Genomic DNA, 20,138 nt, shown 5'->3' on the forward strand with positions numbered 1-20,138 from the left:
AAAAAGAGAAAAGTTATTACAGAATTGTACCTGATTTTCCTCAGGTTACTTTAGAGGCCTCAAATGACATATATTTGAGTCTTATTCTGAGGTGAAATAAAGAGTAAAAAATGGGATAAGATTTACTTTGACTTTGTAACTTCATTAAAAGTTATAACATTATTTCATTGTATTCAGCCATAAAAAAAAAAAAAAAAAAAAGCCTGAGAGAAACTTGGAGACTCTGCCCTTTTTTTTTTTTTTAATTTTTATTTATTTATGATAGTCACACACAGAGAGAGAGAGAGGCAGAGACATAAGCAGAAGGAGAAGCAGGCTCCATGCACCGGGAGCCCGACGTGGGATTCGATCCCGGGTCTCCAGGATCGCGCCCTGGGCCAAAGGCAGGCGCTAAACCTCTGCGCCACCCAGGGACCCCGACTCTGCCCTTTTTTAAGAACCATAAGTAATGGCATAATTCCTGAAGCTTTTTTTTTTTTCTGACAACCAACTCTGTATGCATCAGATAGTTTTGCTATATAATGAGTCACTTCAAAATCTAATAGCTTAAAGCAACATTTTTTTAATCTGTCACGGTTTTGTGTTTTGTTGGGGTGATTATCTTCTGAGTCAGTCTACAGATTTGGAGAAAACATAGATAATAAGCAAACATAGATTTAGTAAGTATGCTTAATAAGTTTCAATTAAAATAGATCTTCTATTATATAAATCTTTTCTCACTATCCCTAGAAACAAGATGAACTGTGTCTCCACGTGTATAAAACAACTTGGGCTTAGTTGTATTCCTTTAAATAACGTTTATTTATATAAATATGAATATGAAACACCCTCTTTTATTATTAAAGTAGAATAAAATAAACTGTTAGCATTGTCAAGTATTTTTTAGACAGTCTTTTTAATAATCCAATCTGACTAGGGGTACCTGGGTAGCTTAGTCAGTTAAGCGTCTGACTTCGGCTCTGGTCATGACCTCAGGGTCCTGGAATCCAGCCCCATGTCAGGCTCCATGCTCAGCAGAGTCTGCTTGTCCTTCTCCCTATGCCCTCCCTCAGCTTGTGCACCTTCTCTCTCTCTCAAATAATAAAATCTTTTTAAAAATTTTAAGAAATGATGCAATCTGGTTAATAGCATTTATATATATATGATATCATTTAGGATATATCTATATATATATCATGTAGGATGATCAGTTTGCTAACTTACGTATTATAATTATAAAATGTAATGATTCAACCAAGACATTGTTTCTTCTATGTATAGACCCAATTACTCTAGGAATTCAGAGGTTTGTACATTCAAGGTGAGAGTAGTAACACAAAATGTTAGCACTGCAAGGCACTTTAGAGATGATCTCTAATACCCTCATTTTGTGGTGAGGAAAACAAATACATGCCCATTCTGAATTACATCTAGGATAAGAACAATTCTGGGTTTCACTCCTTCTTTCCTCTTTTTTTTTTTTTTTTTTTTTAGTAGGATCCCAACACAGGGCTTGAACTCACAACTCTGAGATTAAGAGTCAGACAGTAGCCAAATGAGCCACTGAGGCACCCCATGAATTCACTCTTTTAAATTTAAGTTCTCTATGCTTTCTTAAGGGAGGAAAATGGGAAAGATACTTAAACTAGTAGGAAGACTTGAGATCTATGTCTTTACAGAAATTTTTAAAAAGTGTTGAGTGGGAAACGGCATTTGAATCTTAGATCCTGATTTTTAACTACACAATATTTTAATTAGTGATTTTAATTTCTGCCTGAAGATTTTGATACATTTTTAGGCACTGAAAAATTTAGAGCTGTAACAATTTTCCAATGAGAAAAATGAGATGTTAAGGGTTTGTAGTATTGTCAAAAATCATATGTATGTCTTAGAAGCATTACAAAACCTTCATAGCTAAATTTTATTAAGTATATAAAACCTTTATGTGTTTCATTTTACTTAGCTTTCCTATCTGCTTATCCCAAATTCAAATCAAAAGGTCGAGGGAAGGAATGGAAATATCTCCACCTAGTGGTCAGCATGAAGTAAAGTTAATAAAACCAAATTAAGAAAACTGACAAAAGATGGTCCACTGTACATAATTAGCACAAATCTATAGATCTATAATATGCTTATATAATGTTTACTTATATGTTAACTACTTAACTGAAAATAAAATATAAATACTAGTTAATTGAAATTAAAGTGAAAATAATAGGCGGAAATTTCATGTTATTGATAAACCCTGATACTAGTTTCTGCACTCACAACACTGCCATATATTGATAGGGACATAATACATCTTTCTGGTGAAGAAACCATTTGAAGCTTATTTCTTTGCTCTGTTCTTTATAATCTCAACAGTGGCAGCACTCTTTCTTATTATTTTAATCACATAGTTCCCTGTCTAGCACAGTGATGGGCATGTTCTAGAGCCTCAATAAGTAGTCCTTGGTTGAGAGAATGAAACAAAATTATCCATTTCCATAGAGGCATAAAGGTTAAGGTAAAAGTGAAATCAATCAAATAAATACGAATATCACACACCCATAACATGGTTGGTACTATCCCAATCTTTTTTATTTTACTTTCATAAGAATGAATTTAGATTTAAAAGCATATACATAACTTTGCAAGAAGAAGCAGTCCAAGACAAATGTGAAGTCATCTGTGTTGTGACTTCTTAAGAATAGATATTGAATATTTCCTTATTAAAACTCAAATCCACACAAAAAAAGAAATAAAAAATATGCGAATATTGTTTAGATTAGAAAGAGTATGACTGGAAAAATAGTGTTACTTCTAGGAAATAGTCTGGTTTTCCAGTACAGGGCATATATGTAGTAATTAATATTTTTATGTTCAGTTCTTTGCTTGGGTAAAATCTACCTAATATGATTAGAATATTGAACATAGTTTCTAAAACACTTAAAAATTTTAGAGATAAAGCACATACGCCAATTTAAGAAATTACCCAACAATAGTAAAGAATTGCAGGAGAAGCTATTGGGCTCATGTATGTGTTTTTTGTTTGTTTTGTTGTTTAACATCTACAGTCTTTGAGTGAAATGATGTGGTATTGATCCTCTCATAAACTACTGATTTTTCAGTTTAATTGAAAATGCTGTATCTTTCTTTTCTTTATAGAAAGCATCGTCATTCACCAGTTACGTATGAACTCCAGATGAAATGGTAAACCAAGCACATATGGGGTGCGTGTACTTCCTCTGAATCCGTGTTGAATGAGTAGTATCTCTGCAGCCCTCCATCATCACTAAGGTCCTCCATGCTACTGATCACTACTGGAAATAATTTTCTACTTCCAGTGATTTTTTTTTGAGGATATAATAATGTAAAAGCTGAAAATGGCATTGCTGATAATATGAAAATAGGTAGCAAGAGCGATTCAATCTTTGTGTCAAAATAAATTTCCTTTCTGCAAAGCTTTCAGGTCCACGGGCACATGCTATGTAATTTATTTTTATAATACACTTTGTAATGTGATTTTTTTTCCTAAAGTGTTTCCTTTTTTGTAGTCTATGGCACATATATCTGTAGAGTACACTGTCAGTTCTTCAAAGTGTTGGTACTGGTGCATTCAAAACAGGAAACTATCACTATTTTCCTTCATCAACCTTTTATTTCTGAAGGAAAAGAAAGTACAACACTCTACATATTTCCTGGGGTAAATTCAAGAAATAAAACAGAAGCAGGAGATTCTAGAGGAGGTTTTATTATTGCTTATACAATGCTGTGATTCTGATCATAGTTCAACAGTAATAAAATAACGTTGATTTAAAGACTTTAATTTTAAATATGTAAAGCCAATTTTAAAAGTTGCCCTTTTTAGTGTTCTGTGCCAAAACCCCTGGATAAATTGAATTTCATATGGAACAAATTAATAAAAGAAGATATATAAGTTTAACCAGTAAGGATATGGGACTACATCAACTGATAGTTCAATTATATTTGTTTGCATTATTTGCTTATATATATGAGACTTATAAGGACTGTGATAACAAGGTATTTCTCACAATCTGCCCAAATGAAAGCCCCCAAAATAAAAACTGACCCAAGGTAATATCTGCATCTTAAAAAAAAATGGTAAGAGAAATCCCATAAGAAATGATGTTTCTTCTTGATAGACAGGATTTGGATAGATTTTCATAATGGCATGTAGGTTGCAGAATATATTCTTTAAAGATAAAAGCACAACATGCATTACTCAAATCTCAATGTCAGAGCTGCTGTGGAATTTAGGTTTATATGAAAATGTACATCTAAAGTCTACTGAAACCCTAATAATACAGCTTTTTAAAAAGACTTTGCCAATGTGGACATGTTTTCAACAAGGTCTTTAAAAAAATAACTTCAAAAATAAATGAAGATTTGACATATCAGTTTCTGAATGCAAAAATCACATATCATGGAACTTTACTGGTATTAAAGAAAATGCTTCTCAGTGTCACACAGATAACTAAAAACCACAAAAGTAACACCGTTGGCCTATTTCTCCAGTTGACAGCTTGTATCCAGGTTATAAACCCGTAAAAAAGCGAGTCTACACCAAGTCTCTGGAATAGAAAAATTAATTGGATTTCCTCCCTTATGTAACTTTGGAAGGTTTTAAGTTATACTTTGTGGAATTAGCAATCATCTTCAGTAGGTATTATAAATTAAATAACTATATTTTATGGAAAATTAGCTTGATTTTTTTTTTTTTAAGTAAAAGAAATTCTATAGTAGGCTTGTCCTAGTTTGAATGATTGTGAATGTATCACATATCCTTCAGGGCTTTTGATTAATGACTGAGAAACCTAGAGTGTGTATGTGTGAAGATTTAAAAAATTGTTGCTATGAGTTTTCTGTTTTCTGAAAATGTTTTTGAACTGTAATGACATTTTCAAGTAAAAAGGGTTTTATTTTCTATTGTTACCTTTTTTGGCACACAGTTAAGTTCCCTATTTGCGAACATTTATACTTCTGATTTATCACAAATTAGCATTTGAAGCAAATAGCTTTTTCTCAACTTGTGGAAAATTATATGAATAGTGAAAAGTCTAGAGGATAAGACTTCTTGACTTTAAAATATTACAAGTGATTTATGTATATTTGGATCTGAAGTTTTTATTTCTCTTGAATTTATCATGAAATTTGGTACTTGCAATGCAGAGTAAGGATGGTGGTGCAATCAGAGTCACTTAGATGGATGTTGAGCTTTTTTCTGCTCATCCTGGGATTAAGTCTTCTGTTTAAACCCAAATGGAACCTGAGTGACAGATAAGTAAACTTAATTTTAAAAATTAATAAATTGTTCTGAAATAAAAGAATATTAAAAATTAACAGAAAAGTCAAAACACCAAATAGCTACATCCTTATCTAATGATATACAAAATCAGAAACAGTTCTATCCCAATATCCATAACCAGTTGAAAAAAACTGCCTCCATGTGCACCATTCTAGACTCATAAAATTTATGTATCTTTTATTAGATCTCCAATCATCAATATGAAAGGGAATCAGTTTTGAATAGTTTTCTGAAATGATTCGTTTAAGGTACAACAGTTGAACTAATCCATTATTTTACCCTTTTCTTTTTGATAAATATTTTTGAGGTATCCTCTGCAGAGATTTTTTTTCAAGTATTTCGTAAAATATTAAGGTTTGATGAAGACAGTGAATAAATTTTCCAGATTTTAGATGCCTAGAATGTTCACAAAATGTGAAGAATTAATTGTCTCTTAGGAAAACCATAAAAAAAATTCATGACATGGAACATCTAGCTTAAGCATTACAAAAGACACCAGCACTATTGATATAATTCACAGGTTCTAAAAAGCAGCTGCAAAGCAAGAGTAAATAAATGTTGGATCAGACAATGTAATGTATTTATGTCCTTTCTCTTTATGCTGTAGTTGAATTTTCCTGGAAATGAATAAAAAACATAATAAAAATTGGGCATGTTCATGAATTTGATGAGCAACAATTCTAAAAATAACAAAAATGCAAAGTGGAAGTTAAAAAAAACGCAACTGGCACCTGAGGCATATATCCCCTTTGGACTCCAGTGCTATCCCCCTGCTAAAATTACTAATTGAAAGTGAAGAGGAAAAACAATAAAAGCTATTGTAATAAATTCATAAAAATTGGGAGAGTTTCACGGAATTAACTGCTTAGTGAACACTAATATTTTATTTTGTGTCTTAAATTTTCAACATTTACTCCATAACTATACGATAACAACTGTTTGTTACATAGGAAAAATACAAAATGCAGATTATTAAGTGTTTAAGGTGCCATGACATACTACATTTATTTTTTCTTGTTGTTTTTTCATTTTTATTATTTGGGTAATTTTACCTTACCATCCACAGATTTTTGTTACTTTTAACAGTGCTGATTGTATTTATTTAGATTTTGTTTAAAAATATCAGATGTCAGCTTCTCCAATATGAGACTTACAGTGTGATCAAGATATTCTTAGAAGTCCTGCAGTCTAATGGATTTTCAAAAGCAAAAGAGTGCATTGAAAAATTGTGGAGTTACATTATATTTTCACAACATTCATAAGTTTTATTAAGTACGAGAAGTTTATTATTTTTCACTACAGCCAATGGAATTTATGGGTATCTACTTGTCTTTTATATGAATGTAATATCTTGCTTTCAGTTCTTCACAGGTTATTGAAATTATTTAGCCAATTAAGACATTCTCTTTGTGTTATTTCCAAAGTCAACCATGTTCATCAAAAATCTCACTAGAGAGTGAGAAAAATAACAATTGTGATATAAAAACATTGTGCAATATTTTTTTGAGTTGGAACATAATATTCATAAAATTAAAATCATTTAAAATAAGTATTCAACTTTCATCTTTTATTTAAAATTGTTTGCTTTAAAATAGTTTTCATTTCGGCATTTCCTATTTTCTTAAAAATATGGTGTTCTTCACTGTGAATGAGCAGAAATGGTACAGCAGATCTGGAAAAATGAGAGCTACTTTTCCCGAGTTACATCCTAGTCTGATTCCTTATTAAGATGAAAACTGCAAAACACCAAGAGATAGAACTGGTTATAGGGTTTCCCTCAGCCCTTTATCTTCACCAAATGCATTGTCAGTCTATATTTAGATATCACTTTACTGCTTTCTGCTGTCAATCTAAAGGTAGGTTACTCAGTAGAGCAAATGCTCCTGAGGTTTTCCAGCAGGCCACAGCCCAGCTTCTAGAGAGGCAGTTAGGGTAATGCTTTCAGCAAAATGGGATAGAGATGACAGTGGGGCTATTCTCTGATGCCTTTTATTTATCAGCTTTGTGCCAGATTTGGTGATCTACAGCCAATCTCTACTTGTCTTTGCCTTATTTGTGACAAAGGAATGGCTTTTTCCTGTTTATTGTCTAAAGATCCACATATCAAAAAAAGCAGGCAAGGATGATGTCTAAACACAGATGCTTTCTACAGGAAGGTTGTAGATGTTAGGGGTCTTGCCTACAAGGCAGTTCTGAGGCCTCTCTTTGGAGTGGAGCCCCTTGGGTTCACATGGTTTAAGAGCACTGGCCAAAAGTCATTGTTTATTTCATGACTTCCCAGGAGAAGGAATCAGGCTTTCTGTATTTGGATTTGTTCCCTTGAGCCCTGGACTAGCTTCACTTTTAATGAGCACCAGGCTATTTACGTGTGCAGAAAAAATGAAGCAAGTTCTCTGGGCTCCATGCATGTTGGCAATAGGGCACACTGCACCATTTTTTTTTAAATATTAAAACTTACTTTTGAAATTTGTTTCATGATATCCCAAAGAACATATAAAAGATGTCAGACTTTGAGGCCTCCCTTCAACTGAGGCAACCCTCACTAACTGCATGGTTCCAGGCATAGCGACCTGATCCACAGATAATGGTTGGAAACCCAGTTCCCTAAAGTTCCCAGGTAAGTTTTGGTTTGTTTTTAAATCAGTCCTCTTTTAGTTTCCACTGTCATTATTTTCAGCATTCCTTTGAGATAAGCGTCTTTAAGGAGAAACTATGTTTTCTTTCTCTTCAGGAGCCTATTTTCCCTTTCTGCCTATTTTGATGGGCATTGGTATACAAAGTTATCTCTCCAGTTTGACTGTAAGCTTCTTGAAGACAGGATTTGCATATTCCTCAGAGTGAATATAGGATACTGGATAAATGTTTGCAAAGGGCAATGTAATTCCTTCTATGGAGAGGCCTTTTTGCACTCTCCTTCTAGCTGCCCTATCTCATTTCCACCAATCTTCACAGACTTTTTCCATGACCATAATCACGTTTTCATTTTTGGCTTTTCCAGCTCAGAGAGCACATTTCTTTCTCCTCTTTGACAGCAAGACATATGTTTAGTCAAAGCAGCAGGGTGTTTTGTAGGAACCCAATTACTGACTCCTTACCCCAAAGGGTTGCTCCTCTAAGAGGAATATCTTAGGGTATTCAATGCCAGAGCTTCCTTATCAAATTGTTCTGGTTTCTTATCCTTCCCTTGTAGAAACCTCTGTGCCCACTGAAGATTTTAGGTGCAGGGTATCTGGATTAAACAGGAAGACTCTCAATAATCACGGATCTTAAGGGCAAACAGACTCTACAGACAGAGGTCCCTCATCTTATCAGACCACTAGATGGCTTACACCACTTTAACAAGAAAAGTGCGTTCAGTCATTTTCACACTTCACAAAGAGGTCAAGCACTAGTTCCCACATGCAGCATTGCTGTAAGTAGACAAGTGGGCCAAATGGACTACATGAGCTAACAAAATATCTCCCCAAGAATGGGGAGTATCAGAGATCTTAATTTTCAGGAAAACAACATAAGATCTTGACAAAAAGAACATGATCAGCCAGGGTATGGAGCCTTGCAAATCATTAATAATGAGTGTTGTAAATGGTTCAACTTTCTCCATATTCTTTCATTTTTGATCTTATTCTTTCCTGCATGGAGAATCATAATATCACTCAGACCCTAGGACCCATTTCCCCATAGTTTAGTTTTTGACATCATAAAGAGGATGAGGTGTGGCATCTCCTATAACCCCTTGTGCACACATGTTCCTGACCTCATTATACTCAATTGTTTGTTGGCAAGTTGTCCCTTCCACTAAAATGTGAGTTGAGAGTAGGTCTGGTTAGTTCAACTAAGATATCTTTAAGACCTTGGCATTTTTCCAGGTGTTATAAATATAGAGACAAACAAAAATAGTCTCTGACCCTGATAAGCTTACATCTAGTAGGAAAGACAGACATAAACATATTTCTCAGTACTATGGTAAGTGCAAAGATAGAGGTATGCAGGGTAGCCCTGGTGGCGCAGCGGTTTAGCGCTGCCTGCAGCCCGGGGTGTGATCCTGGAGACCTAGGATCAAGTCCCACATCGGGCTTCCTGCATGGAGCCTGCTTCTCCCTCTGCCTGTGTCTCTGCCTCTCTCTCGCTCTCTCTGAATAAATAAATAAATAAATCTTTAAAAAAAAAAAAAAAAAGGATAGAGGTATGCATAAGTTGCCTTGAACTCAGAGAGAAACTCTTAGCACAGCCTGAGGACAAAGAAAGATTCCTCAAATTGGCTACTGTCTTGCATCTTGAAGGATGAGAATTAGCAAGGCAGTTTCAGTGGAAGTGGGGTCTGAAGTGGGGGAGCAGTATGTTGTTGGATGGGTTAGGAATTGAAGACAGTGAATGCAGATTATTCTTCTCAGAAGATTCAGTGAAAGTAAAAGTGTTGTGGAATAGTTTGCTGAACCCCTGCTTTGTCCCTCACCAAGCACTGGTCAGAGGGAAGTCTAGGAGGTCTTGGTTATTTGTTGTCATAAACATTTAGTTCCATTGACAAAAAAAGTGTTTCCTTCCTCAGGCTCAGTAGACGTTGACTTTCACATTTAAGTTCATTTAGTGAAAATCATCCTTCAATAATACATTAGAGCTATTTTAAAGAAATAATAACTTCATTGGTAGTAGTGACCTGTTTCAAAAACAAATAATAATGAAATGCCTGCCACACCTCAGACTTCCTGTAATTTAAAACTTGCAGAAACAGAAAAAGACATGTATAAAAATAGTCCAAATGATTATAAGTGGTTAAACATTTAAAAAAAAAAAAAAAAAGTAGATTCCATGCCCAGCATGGAGCCCAATGCAGGGTTTGAACTCATGACCCTGAGATCAAGACTTGAGCTAAGATCAAGAGTTGGATTCTTAACTGACTGAGCCACCATGCACCCTGGTTAAACATTTTTAAAGATCTACTTACCCATATCTCTCTATTTTGGAGATGGAGTAATAAGTTTCTTCCTTCCTCTGCCTGTCCCCTGTAAAAAATAATTTCACTATTATACATACAATAAATGTTGGATGTCAACTTAGAGATGGCAACATCATATTTGAAAGCAAGATCTTATCTATAATTGATAGCACCTATTGGAAAAATATATGCCATGGGACATAATCTACTGAGAGAGTCTATACAGGGGAGTCATGAAGTCTGAAATCTTATTAGAATTCTATTTTTTCGTTTAAAGAGAGCATGGAATTAAGATGAAAGAAACCTTATTTCCTTCCCAAAATAAGATTCTTAGGCTGTCTACTCTTTCCTCTAATGAGACTAAACATTAAAATATGTTGTTTGACTTGTTATTTCTGACTACTGACTATGATTACTATTTATGAACTTATAAAACCTTTCATCACAACACCAATGTACTCAGGCTAATCAGACAATCTCTCAATGTGAGAACAAAAGGATTTTCTTACATGCCTAATTGAAAAAGTTTAATAAATACACAACATAAAAAAAAGGAAAAAGTCAACTCTAAACGCAGTAATTTTTCAGTCAGTTGGAACCAATCTCTGATGCCATAAATATAACAAATTAAATTTATTATACAAATTCTCTATCATTCTTTTCCTAAAAATCTTCTTAGATAATTAAACATGAATATGATTTAATCCTACCAAAGATCTCTAAAGTAAGCTACCATGCCTAACTGAATAGAAAAATTTTTTCCTTCAAAAATAAACAAGCAAAAATACTACCAAGTCACTGAATACAACTCAAACCATTTCCAGTCCCTAAGACCTTTTTCTGAAATTCATGCTGGTAAAAACTATGGTACAATTTTTAGGTCTCTTCAACTTTCCTAAATATTGTTATGCTACACATGTGAATAAATGGCTTGAATATGGCTAGAAGCTAGAGAAGTTAATCAGCACCAAATACTCAAAGGAGTCTAACAAGCAAATATGTGTGGCACTAAGGCTAAACAGTTAAAAAAAAAATGAGTTTCAGTTTCTTCTTCTTAATTCTTTAAGCTACTCAATAGTTATTCAGTATTTTTTCTTTAATGTTTTTGGTTACCTAGTTTGGTGGCTTGAATACAACTGAGCTACAAAATAAAAAAACAGTATAAAACTACTTTCCCAAAGTTATTTATATACATCTCTTCAGATCATGGGATTTGCATCTGCTTTATCATTTTGGATCTACTTTTATATTTGGGCTCAGGCATTCACTGCACACTTATGTGTTGACCTGGTAGTTGGCATTAATCAATATCATTTAGCCAAATATATTCTTTTATCAGGAATCAGCAAATGAACAATCATTTGAACAATATAAATGTTACCTATATGTATCATTAATACACACAAACACCAGTTACTCCTAGGAAACAACAGTGAAAAATGTATGACCAGTGGATAAACTGGTAATGCGTTGTGAGAACGACTCTCTTTTGTTATCCCAGAAATGTTGAGTAACATTTTCTTTGAAGAATTTGTACTTCATCATATTAAATGAAAATGAAAAACAAAAACAAAAAAACACAACTACCTGGTAAGGACAATCATAAAATAATGAGTCCCTTGAGATAATGATGTTGATGTGAAAAAAAAAATATTAGCTCAGAAAAGCAGCATATCATGATGGCACAGTACAGAGAGGAAAAGGAACTGTAAGGATATCATCAAGAGATTGAAGGTCATTTAATCTATTTGGCTCTCATCTGAAAATGTAAGTTTTAGACAAGAATCTAAGGAAGCTTTCAGTTCTACAACTCTGTTCTGGTCAAAATGGAGTTTCTAGTAACAAAAAAAGAGACAATAAGTTAATCTTTCTTATGAACAGAAAAAAAAAACTAAAGAAAAAGCAGATAAACTTATTGCCATCCCTTAGATTACTAAAATAAAAAAAAAAATCTGAGGGCAAAATAACTGACCAGTTATTCAGAATGCTGAAATAACCTTTTTTTTTTTCTTTTAAAAGATTTTATTTATTTATGAAAGACACACACACAGAGAGGCAGGGACACAGGCAGAGGGAGAAGCAGGCTCCATGCGGGGAGCCTGACGTGGGACTTGATCCCGGGTCTCCAGGATCACACCCTGGGCCCAAGGCAGCGCTAAACCGCTGGTCCACCGGGGCTGCCCTGAAATATTCTTTTAAGGAATTGTAACATTTAGTGGATGTGATAATATAGGTAGAAATGAGGAGAAAAAAACTTGCCTTATGCTTTATATTTTTGCGTTATATCCAATATTGTTAAAGACATTTTTTACTAACAGAACTTAGCAAAACTAAACTATTCCACGCCTTCTCCATCAACTGTGATAGACAAACGTTTTCCATTTGAGCCCTAGGTTGAACTTGGCATAGATCAAAACAAAAAATACTCACCTATGTTAACAATGCTAAGAATTTGAGAGATACTGGATGTCATATAAGAGCAAAACCAAGCAGGCCAGTTGTCTGCCAGATATTCAATTGGCTCACATGTTGAGACTTGTCATTTTTAAAATATATTTAAATTTAAATCTGAGGCCCAAACATTCTTTTCCTTTCCTGTTCCTTGGTTTACCTTCAAAAGGCATAAATACAAAAGTCTGAAAGAAAACTTGGGTATGTTTTCAGATGATGTGATTTACTCTCTGGTCTAGACTTCAAAGATGCCAAATATAATGTGAATGGTACATAATTTTTTTTAAAAAAAATTTACAAATATATGCTTATTGCAGAAATTTTGAAAAATACGTAAAAGCGCAAAAATAGAGAATAATCATCCTCCATCCGGTCAATGGAGATTACTACTTTCAGGTGGGCTTTACGCTCTGTACCTAGACCACTTTGGTATCATTTAGCCACTTTTAGGTATCAGTAGTATTTCCTTGAGTCATCAAATACTACGTGTTCACATGGTATCTCATTTTATAGCGATGCCGTAAGTTGTTGCATTTGATCAACAGTAGTAAAGAGCTACAGCTTCTTACAACTGGCTCCTCAAATCAACGTGCAAAGAGAAACGTGGACACAGAAAATAAGGTAAAAAGTAACACGATGACCATTAATGGAGGAAAAGGTAATAGGGCTAACCAATGGGCACGATTCATTCTTGATTTTAGTACCCAAGTGTCACCTACCACGCATCTCACTTAACGTTTACCTTTCCACCTTGAGTGGAGGTTTATTGATTTTTAGAGAAAAGTGGCGTTTTTTTTTTTTAATTTTTATTTATGATAGTCACAGAGAGAGAGAGAGGCAGAGACACAGGCAGAGGGAGAAGCAGGCTCCATGCACCGGGAGCCCGACGCGGGATTCGATCCCGAGTCTCCAGGATCGCGCCCTGGGCCAAAGGCAGGCGCCAAACCGCTGCGCCACCCAGGGATCCCAAAAGTGGCGGTTTTATAACCCAAGCAAGCACTGCCATCCCACCAGGCTCAAGCTCCCTTGGTGTGGTCTTTTAAATGCTCCGATTCCCTTCAGAGAGGGCTTCGAGGGAAGGCAAAAACCTGTCTGGCGCCGAAGGCCCAGAAAGACCTCTCTGCTAGCAGCTCCAGGGTGATTTGGGCCAGGCGGCCGGACCCGCGGCCCAGCACCGCCGCCGCCATGATGACCCCAGCAGGAGGCAGGAGACGGCGAACCGAAGCTTCCGGGGCTGGAGCACGCACACCTATCGCGTAGGCGTCGAAACCTCTACGCTCCCAGGGACGCGCAGGCGCAACGCAGCTCCACGCTCTGCGCGGGGGAGGGGCTGAGGCCCTCACTCTGTCGTCACAGGGGAGATGATCAGGGTGCGTCCGCCTCTTCCCTCCCCCTTCCATCCTCCTCCCTTTCCCCCTCCCCCTGTCCCTCAGTTTTCTCCCTCCTTCCTCTCTCCCTCCCTCTGGCGTCCCCAGCCGACTCCCGCTTCCGGTCGGCGGCCGTCTGCGGAAGGGTGTCCCGCCTCTTCCGCCTTTACAGCGGAGGTGGCGGCGGCCGCGGCGCCTGCGCATCTTCTGTCAGGGTCGGCCGGCGGGTCCCCCGGGTGGTCCACCTGCGCGTAGGGGAGCCGCGCCGTGGGGGTCGATGGCGATGAACTATAATGCGAAGGATGAAGTGGATGGTGGGCCCCCGTGTGCTCCTGGGGCCACCGCTAAGAACCGGAGGCCGGATAACACGGCCTTCAAACAGCAACGGTTGCCGGCTTGGCAGCCCATCCTTACGGCTGGCACGGTGCTACCTACCTTCTTCATCATCGGCCTCATCTTCATCCCCATTGGCATCGGCATCTTCGTCACCTCCAACAACATCCGCGAGATCGAGGTGAGGGGAGGGAGCGGCGTTGGGAGTTGGCGCTGCCCGGGAGCGGGGTCCTCCGTCGGCTCCAGTCCAGCCTCAGCTCCCTGGAGGTTGACCGGCGGGCTCTGCCCTCCCCCGCCTCTTTCCTCTCTTCCTCTGTTTCTCCTTTTTTCTTTCTGTGTGTTTCCGGAATTTTGCAGTTCTGTCTGAGCTTCCTCTTGCGATTTACAGGGTTTCAGATGGAATGAATGTTTCGTGCAGGGGGTGGGTCAGGTGAAGAACGCCCCTTTAATGCACGGTTCCTGTGCTTCTGTCGGGGTTGTTGCCTCCAACGGAGGAGGGGAAAACTGTGAAAAAGACAGAAGCTATGTCTGGTTGTAACTCCGTGACAATTGACTTGATCAGAGTGTCGTTACTCGTGTGGGGATTACAGAGATTAACGCGTTGGCCATTGTTAGGGAAAGGAGCCTGGGTCATAGAGGCGTGGATTTTTATGTAAAGCAGTTGTGTCACCAAGTCACATAGTAGGACGTATAACCGAAGTGTACACGGTATCTTTCATTTGGGGCTAATAAATACTTGTAGTCGTAAGGCATGATAAGTAAGTGAAAGGTAACCAGAATCTTCAATTCTGATGTTACTTTTAGGCTGCGTTTAATAATCATGCCCTACATTCGCCCTAGGTGCTTTATTTTGTTTCCCCCCTCCTAGAATTTAAATTAAAAAAAAAAGAGAGAGACAAGAACTACACATCGAATTAGTTGTACACTGTCTACTGAACATTTTGCTGATAGAAGACATGACAGACTTAGAGAAGCATCTTGAGTGTCGGAGCAGCGATCATAGCACCTTCATCTATTTGTACTGAAGGTACAGGTGAAGGTAGGGTGATACTAGAATGTAAATACTTCATAGAGATGTCCAGTATTAAAATCTGCTCATCTTCTTTTCTTGTACGTCACAGGGTATTTTTATGTGTTTGGAAGGGCAGGAACTGGTATCAGGCTCTCTTGAGTTCTTCTGTTCTATCAGGTTATGCTGTTTTTGTTTTTGTTTTTCCCGAATTTTATTAAATACTTTAAATGTGTGTATGTGATTTAATGGGACTTTCAGAGTAATTTTATTTCAACTACTGGAATAGGCATGAAGATACCTCTTTTACAGTATAATCTATGATATTGCTCCTAAGACCGAAATCAATATATCTTTTAATTGTACAATGCTCTTTTATGTTAATAGTAATAAGAATAGTATCAATAGCATAGTTTTTAAGTCTTTTACTAAAAATTCATTTTTGGTTTAATAGCTGGAGAAAGTACTAAAGTATGTTTCTTCAGCATGTGTTTTTATTTGTTTTATGATTTGTATCTCCCGAATAGTCCTGCAGATATGGTACTTGCTCACTCAACCGCACTAGGATCACACATGTAAGAGCAAAATAATGTAACACAAAGACCTGTGGGCTCTAGGTTAGTGTTAGGCAGAGCTGGTGTTAAATTCCAGCTCAGCTACTAACTAACTAGCTCACTGTCTTGGAAAACTTAATCTCTCCATGTCTAAGTTTCCTCACCTGTATAATAGGCAAAAATGTGAGAATTTGAAACAATATAGGTAAGATTACTGGTATGAAGTTTTTATAATAGTTACTGTCAATGTGATAATCACTGATCAGAAGATGAGAAATGGAGTCAGAGAGGTTGATATTTTGTTACTAAGCTAGCAGAGTATTGTAAAATTGAGGCAGAAACCTAGATGTTTTGATTCCCAGTCTTACACTATACTGGAATCCTAACTGCAGTGTGAGTAGTTAAGTAGAAGAAAATAATTTAACGTTAGAAATTTGATAATTTTACCTCAGCCTGAGATATTAAGATAAAAGTAGCAATAATTTGGAATTTACATAATGGGAATTTACTGAATTATCAGAACTCAACTTTGTTAATATTTATTATACTATAAAAATAAGTATTTACTTTCTTTAAAACTTTTGGGTTCAGAGATAAATAAGATTCTTCACACTAGGTAGTTGTTAAAATGGAAATTTCTTGACTAGTTCTCATGTATGTAATTCTGATTTCATGTGCCTGAGAAGTCTCCTCACCTTGGTCTGGTTAAAAGGGCACTGAAGAGTCAAGGCAGTAGAGTTGAGGTCTCCACTCTGTTACTCTCTAGTTTGTGGTCGTGGGCATGTTTTTGAGTTTTAGTTTCTTTTCCCAGAAGAATCAAAAAATTCAGTCTAGATGATCTCTGAAGTGCTGTTCAACTCTAAAAATCTATGACTTCCAGCTTTAATGGGGGTTTTAAAAAATGCTGCATATTTGAATTGGATCACCTTTAGAACCAGAGGAAATGAAAGTTAGGAATTATTAGGAATTTTGTACCAACCTTGACAATACAGTTGTGTAAATAGAGTCACAGTTTTTTAAAATTTGGCTGTTAAATATGTAGAAAATTGGTTTTGGGTTGGGTGTGGAATATTAGAAAAACCTAGAGAACTTTCCCAAAACACACATGCTTGTTTCTGCCAGCTCTCCACCCTATGTTAGCCACTTGAGGTTAAAATCTATTGACTGTTGGGGCCCCTGGGTGGCTCAGTCTGTTAAGTGGATGCCTTTGGCTCATGATCCCGGGGTCCTAGGTTCCAGTCCTTCATGGGGCTCCCTGCTTAGCAGGGAATCGGATTCTCCCTCTCCCCCTGACCCTGCCCCCTGCTCATGCTCTCACTGGCGTGCTCTCTCTCTCAAGTGAATCAATTAAAAAAATATGTTGAGGATTATTAAAAATAAGTGGGTAATGAGAAGTGCTTGCCAACTTTTACACTGTAATTTGCTCACAGCTCTTCAGCTTTTTTCCTCAATTTTGAAAATTTTAAGAACTTTAATTGCCAGTATTACATCAAATTACTAGCTAGAGGAGACTTGTCAAATAAGAATGCTTTTGTAATATAGCTTAGGGTACTAATATCAGAAATCCAAAGTTTTTAGACACAGAAAGATCAGTGGGTCTTTACCCTTCTCCCAGAAATGTTATATTAAAAAATTACTCTTATAAAGAGCATTGGACTCTCTTGAAAAAGGTATAAAAAAGATAATTTTACATTTTAATGCTTATATTTGGCAGGATTTATCTCCTCAGCTCTATCCTGTTATGTGTGTATATCTTGTTTAGTTGGTTTTTAGATTTTTCCACCATCTAATTCGATGAAGTTATTAGAAAACTAAAGTTGTTAATTTTCTCATTCATAAGAAAGTATTTTAAATACTTAATATGTCACTTAACACTAAGGTTTAATATCTTCATTAATATTAGCAGCAAGGAATTTCCTTTAACTTGGCAGTTGTAGGAGTGTGGCGCATCCTTTTATGACAAAAATAATGATTTTCTGGTCTAGGGTCCTTGTTAGTGAGGCTGAGATATTACCTGAATAGAGCTAACTTGGAAAAGGTGATAGGGTATTCTTAACTTTTGTAAAGGCATTTATCAGTGTGAAATTATGTGGTTTTAAATTAACTGTTTGAATCAGATGAGGACATTTTTCAAAGTAATATTCAGAGTAAATTTAAAAACTAAATATTTGCTTCAAATTAATATCGCGAAAAGTGTTCAAGAAACATTTTTATTAAATTTTAGTGGACTAGGACACCCCCTCCCAACACGTTTGATAGAGAAATCCCAACTCTCCTCTGCTTTTATCTTAACTGTCATTTACTGCCCTCACTTATTTAATCCTGATTATTTTGTTTCACTAATTTCTGATAAAAAACATTTTTTTTAAAAAAATTATTTATTTATTCATGAGAGACACACAGAGAGAGAGAGAGACTGGCAGAGACATAGGCAGAAGGAGAAATGCTCCCCGCCAGGATCCTGATGTGCAACTGGATCCCAGGACCTGGGATCATGCCCTGAGCCAAAGGCAGATGCTGAACCACTGAGCCAACCAGGCGTCCCCATAATAAGATTTTTAAGAGGTTTAGATCTCTCCTGCATTTAGTATTATTCTTTGTTTATACTTAGACTATAGCAAAGAGTCAAGGAAGAATATATTGCTGTGTAGAAATGATTGTTAAAGATAAGGCACTTTATGTTAATGAAGTGAATTACAGTGAATGAATTACAGTGGCTTAGAAGCTGACTGTTGGAAATTAAGAGGTTCGTGGTGTGTTTTAATTTGTTTCTCAAGCAACTTTAGTACTTAGAGCAAGGCATGACAAAGTAAATATGGCTGGCTCAAACCATGTTGTAAAGCTCAGGAACTGGCAATAGTTCTATAGATGAACATTTGAAATTGATTTGATAATAGAGAACACTAACTTTGGACCCCAATTATGTGAAATGTTATTCCCCCCAAGATAATTCCATTTTTATTAGTAGACCTGTGTTACCAGAAAATTGTATGTGAGTGTTATTATTATATTTTGAATTTCATCAATAAACATTTGTGCAAAGTTGTTTTCTCTTGTTATATAAAGAACCAACATAATATCTGTTTGCTTCTTGGTTTGCAAAGCCTTGAGTGTTTACTTTCTGGCCCTGTACAGAAAAGAATTTCCTGCCCTTGAGTTAGAGTTTTAAAGAAATATGCTAACAAATTTAGCATTTGTTACGAAAATAGCAGATTTTAATTTATACATTCTAATCCTCAATAATCTTTCAAGGTAGGTTTAATGATCCCTGATAATCGCTTGTGTTGATCTTCTTTGTATACATTTAATTAAATATAAAATACCTTAGCTAAACTTATATTACTCTTGGCTCAGATGATACCATTCTTCATTTCTTTGTCAGAGCCAGATAAAGTTCAAACAACCTTTAAAAAATTGCTTTTGAAATTTTTACTTTGGTGAAAGGATTCCAGATAAATTCTTTAGTGTGGAATTGTTAGTTCAAAGGGGGTACTTAAAATGCCATTTTAAAAACTTAATCTAATTAATACTTAAAATGATTTACCTTATTACTCAGCATTTTGTTGGGTGACCTGTTTAGGTCTTCTATTGATTTCCTTTAAGACAGATTTACATTCAAAAATGGAAGTTTTCCAGTCCTTCTTATACAGTGTGAAAACTGCATGTCCTTCAAATTCCTCTTTTCCCAGTACATTAAATTCAGTTCGTTTCTGAGGAATAGATTATATTTTTAGAAGTACTAAGGAGAAATGACAGTTTTAGAGGAACAGTTATAATGGTAGCAAAACAAAGCTGAGAAATATATCACTTTTAAACTAATCTAGTCATCTACATCTGCTGTTCTGCTTTACCTCTGGTTCTTTGTGTTTTGTATTTAAGGTAATGGGCAGGTTCGCAGTTTACCATTGTATTCTGTACTGTGCCTTGTATGCCTTTGACATTAAATAAGCATTAATTTTTAAAAATAAGAGAACTGTAGTTCCTCTTCCCCCTAGTAACCTCTTTCTTTCTAGGATAAATTATGGACTGTTATCGTTAGTATGAAGTTTTTTTTCCTACCTTTACTGAGGTGTATAATCGACAGGTAAAAATTGTATATTTTAAGGTGTTCAGTGTGTGATGGTTTAATATATGTAAGTATACAATGTGAAATGATCACCATAGTCAAGCTGATTAACACATCCATCACCCACCACAGTTACCT

At 36.1% G+C, this 20,138-nt stretch overlaps 2 protein-coding genes and 1 long non-coding RNA gene across 3 annotated transcripts in view; 2 read left to right on the top strand and 1 right to left on the bottom strand.

The window, feature by feature from the left end:
- FILIP1 (filamin A interacting protein 1) overlaps window positions 1-6,839 on the top strand; it is a 206,588-nt gene extending 199,749 nt beyond the window's left edge. Inside the window, exon 7 of the mRNA XM_077903343.1 lies at window positions 3,127-6,839. Within this exon, the coding sequence (XP_077759469.1) occupies window positions 3,127-3,167 (41 nt within the window). The 3' untranslated portion in view covers window positions 3,168-6,839. The remainder of the gene's footprint in view (window positions 1-3,126) is intronic.
- On the bottom strand, window positions 5,081-15,053 carry LOC144317248 (uncharacterized). Its single transcript, XR_013383189.1, has 2 exons — window positions 14,474-15,053; window positions 5,081-5,248 (listed from the first exon to the last, which is right to left on the bottom strand). It is a non-coding gene; the product is annotated as an uncharacterized LOC144317248 (long non-coding RNA).
- Window positions 14,110-20,138, top strand: part of TMEM30A (transmembrane protein 30A) — a 35,865-nt gene continuing 29,836 nt past the window's right edge. The window contains exon 1 of the mRNA XM_077903346.1: window positions 14,110-14,552. Within this exon, the coding sequence (XP_077759472.1) occupies window positions 14,316-14,552 (237 nt within the window). The 5' untranslated portion in view covers window positions 14,110-14,315. The remainder of the gene's footprint in view (window positions 14,553-20,138) is intronic.

Source organism: Canis aureus, chromosome 7 (assembly GCF_053574225.1).
Source record: "Canis aureus isolate CA01 chromosome 7, VMU_Caureus_v.1.0, whole genome shotgun sequence".
NCBI lineage: Eukaryota > Metazoa > Chordata > Mammalia > Carnivora > Canidae > Canis > Canis aureus.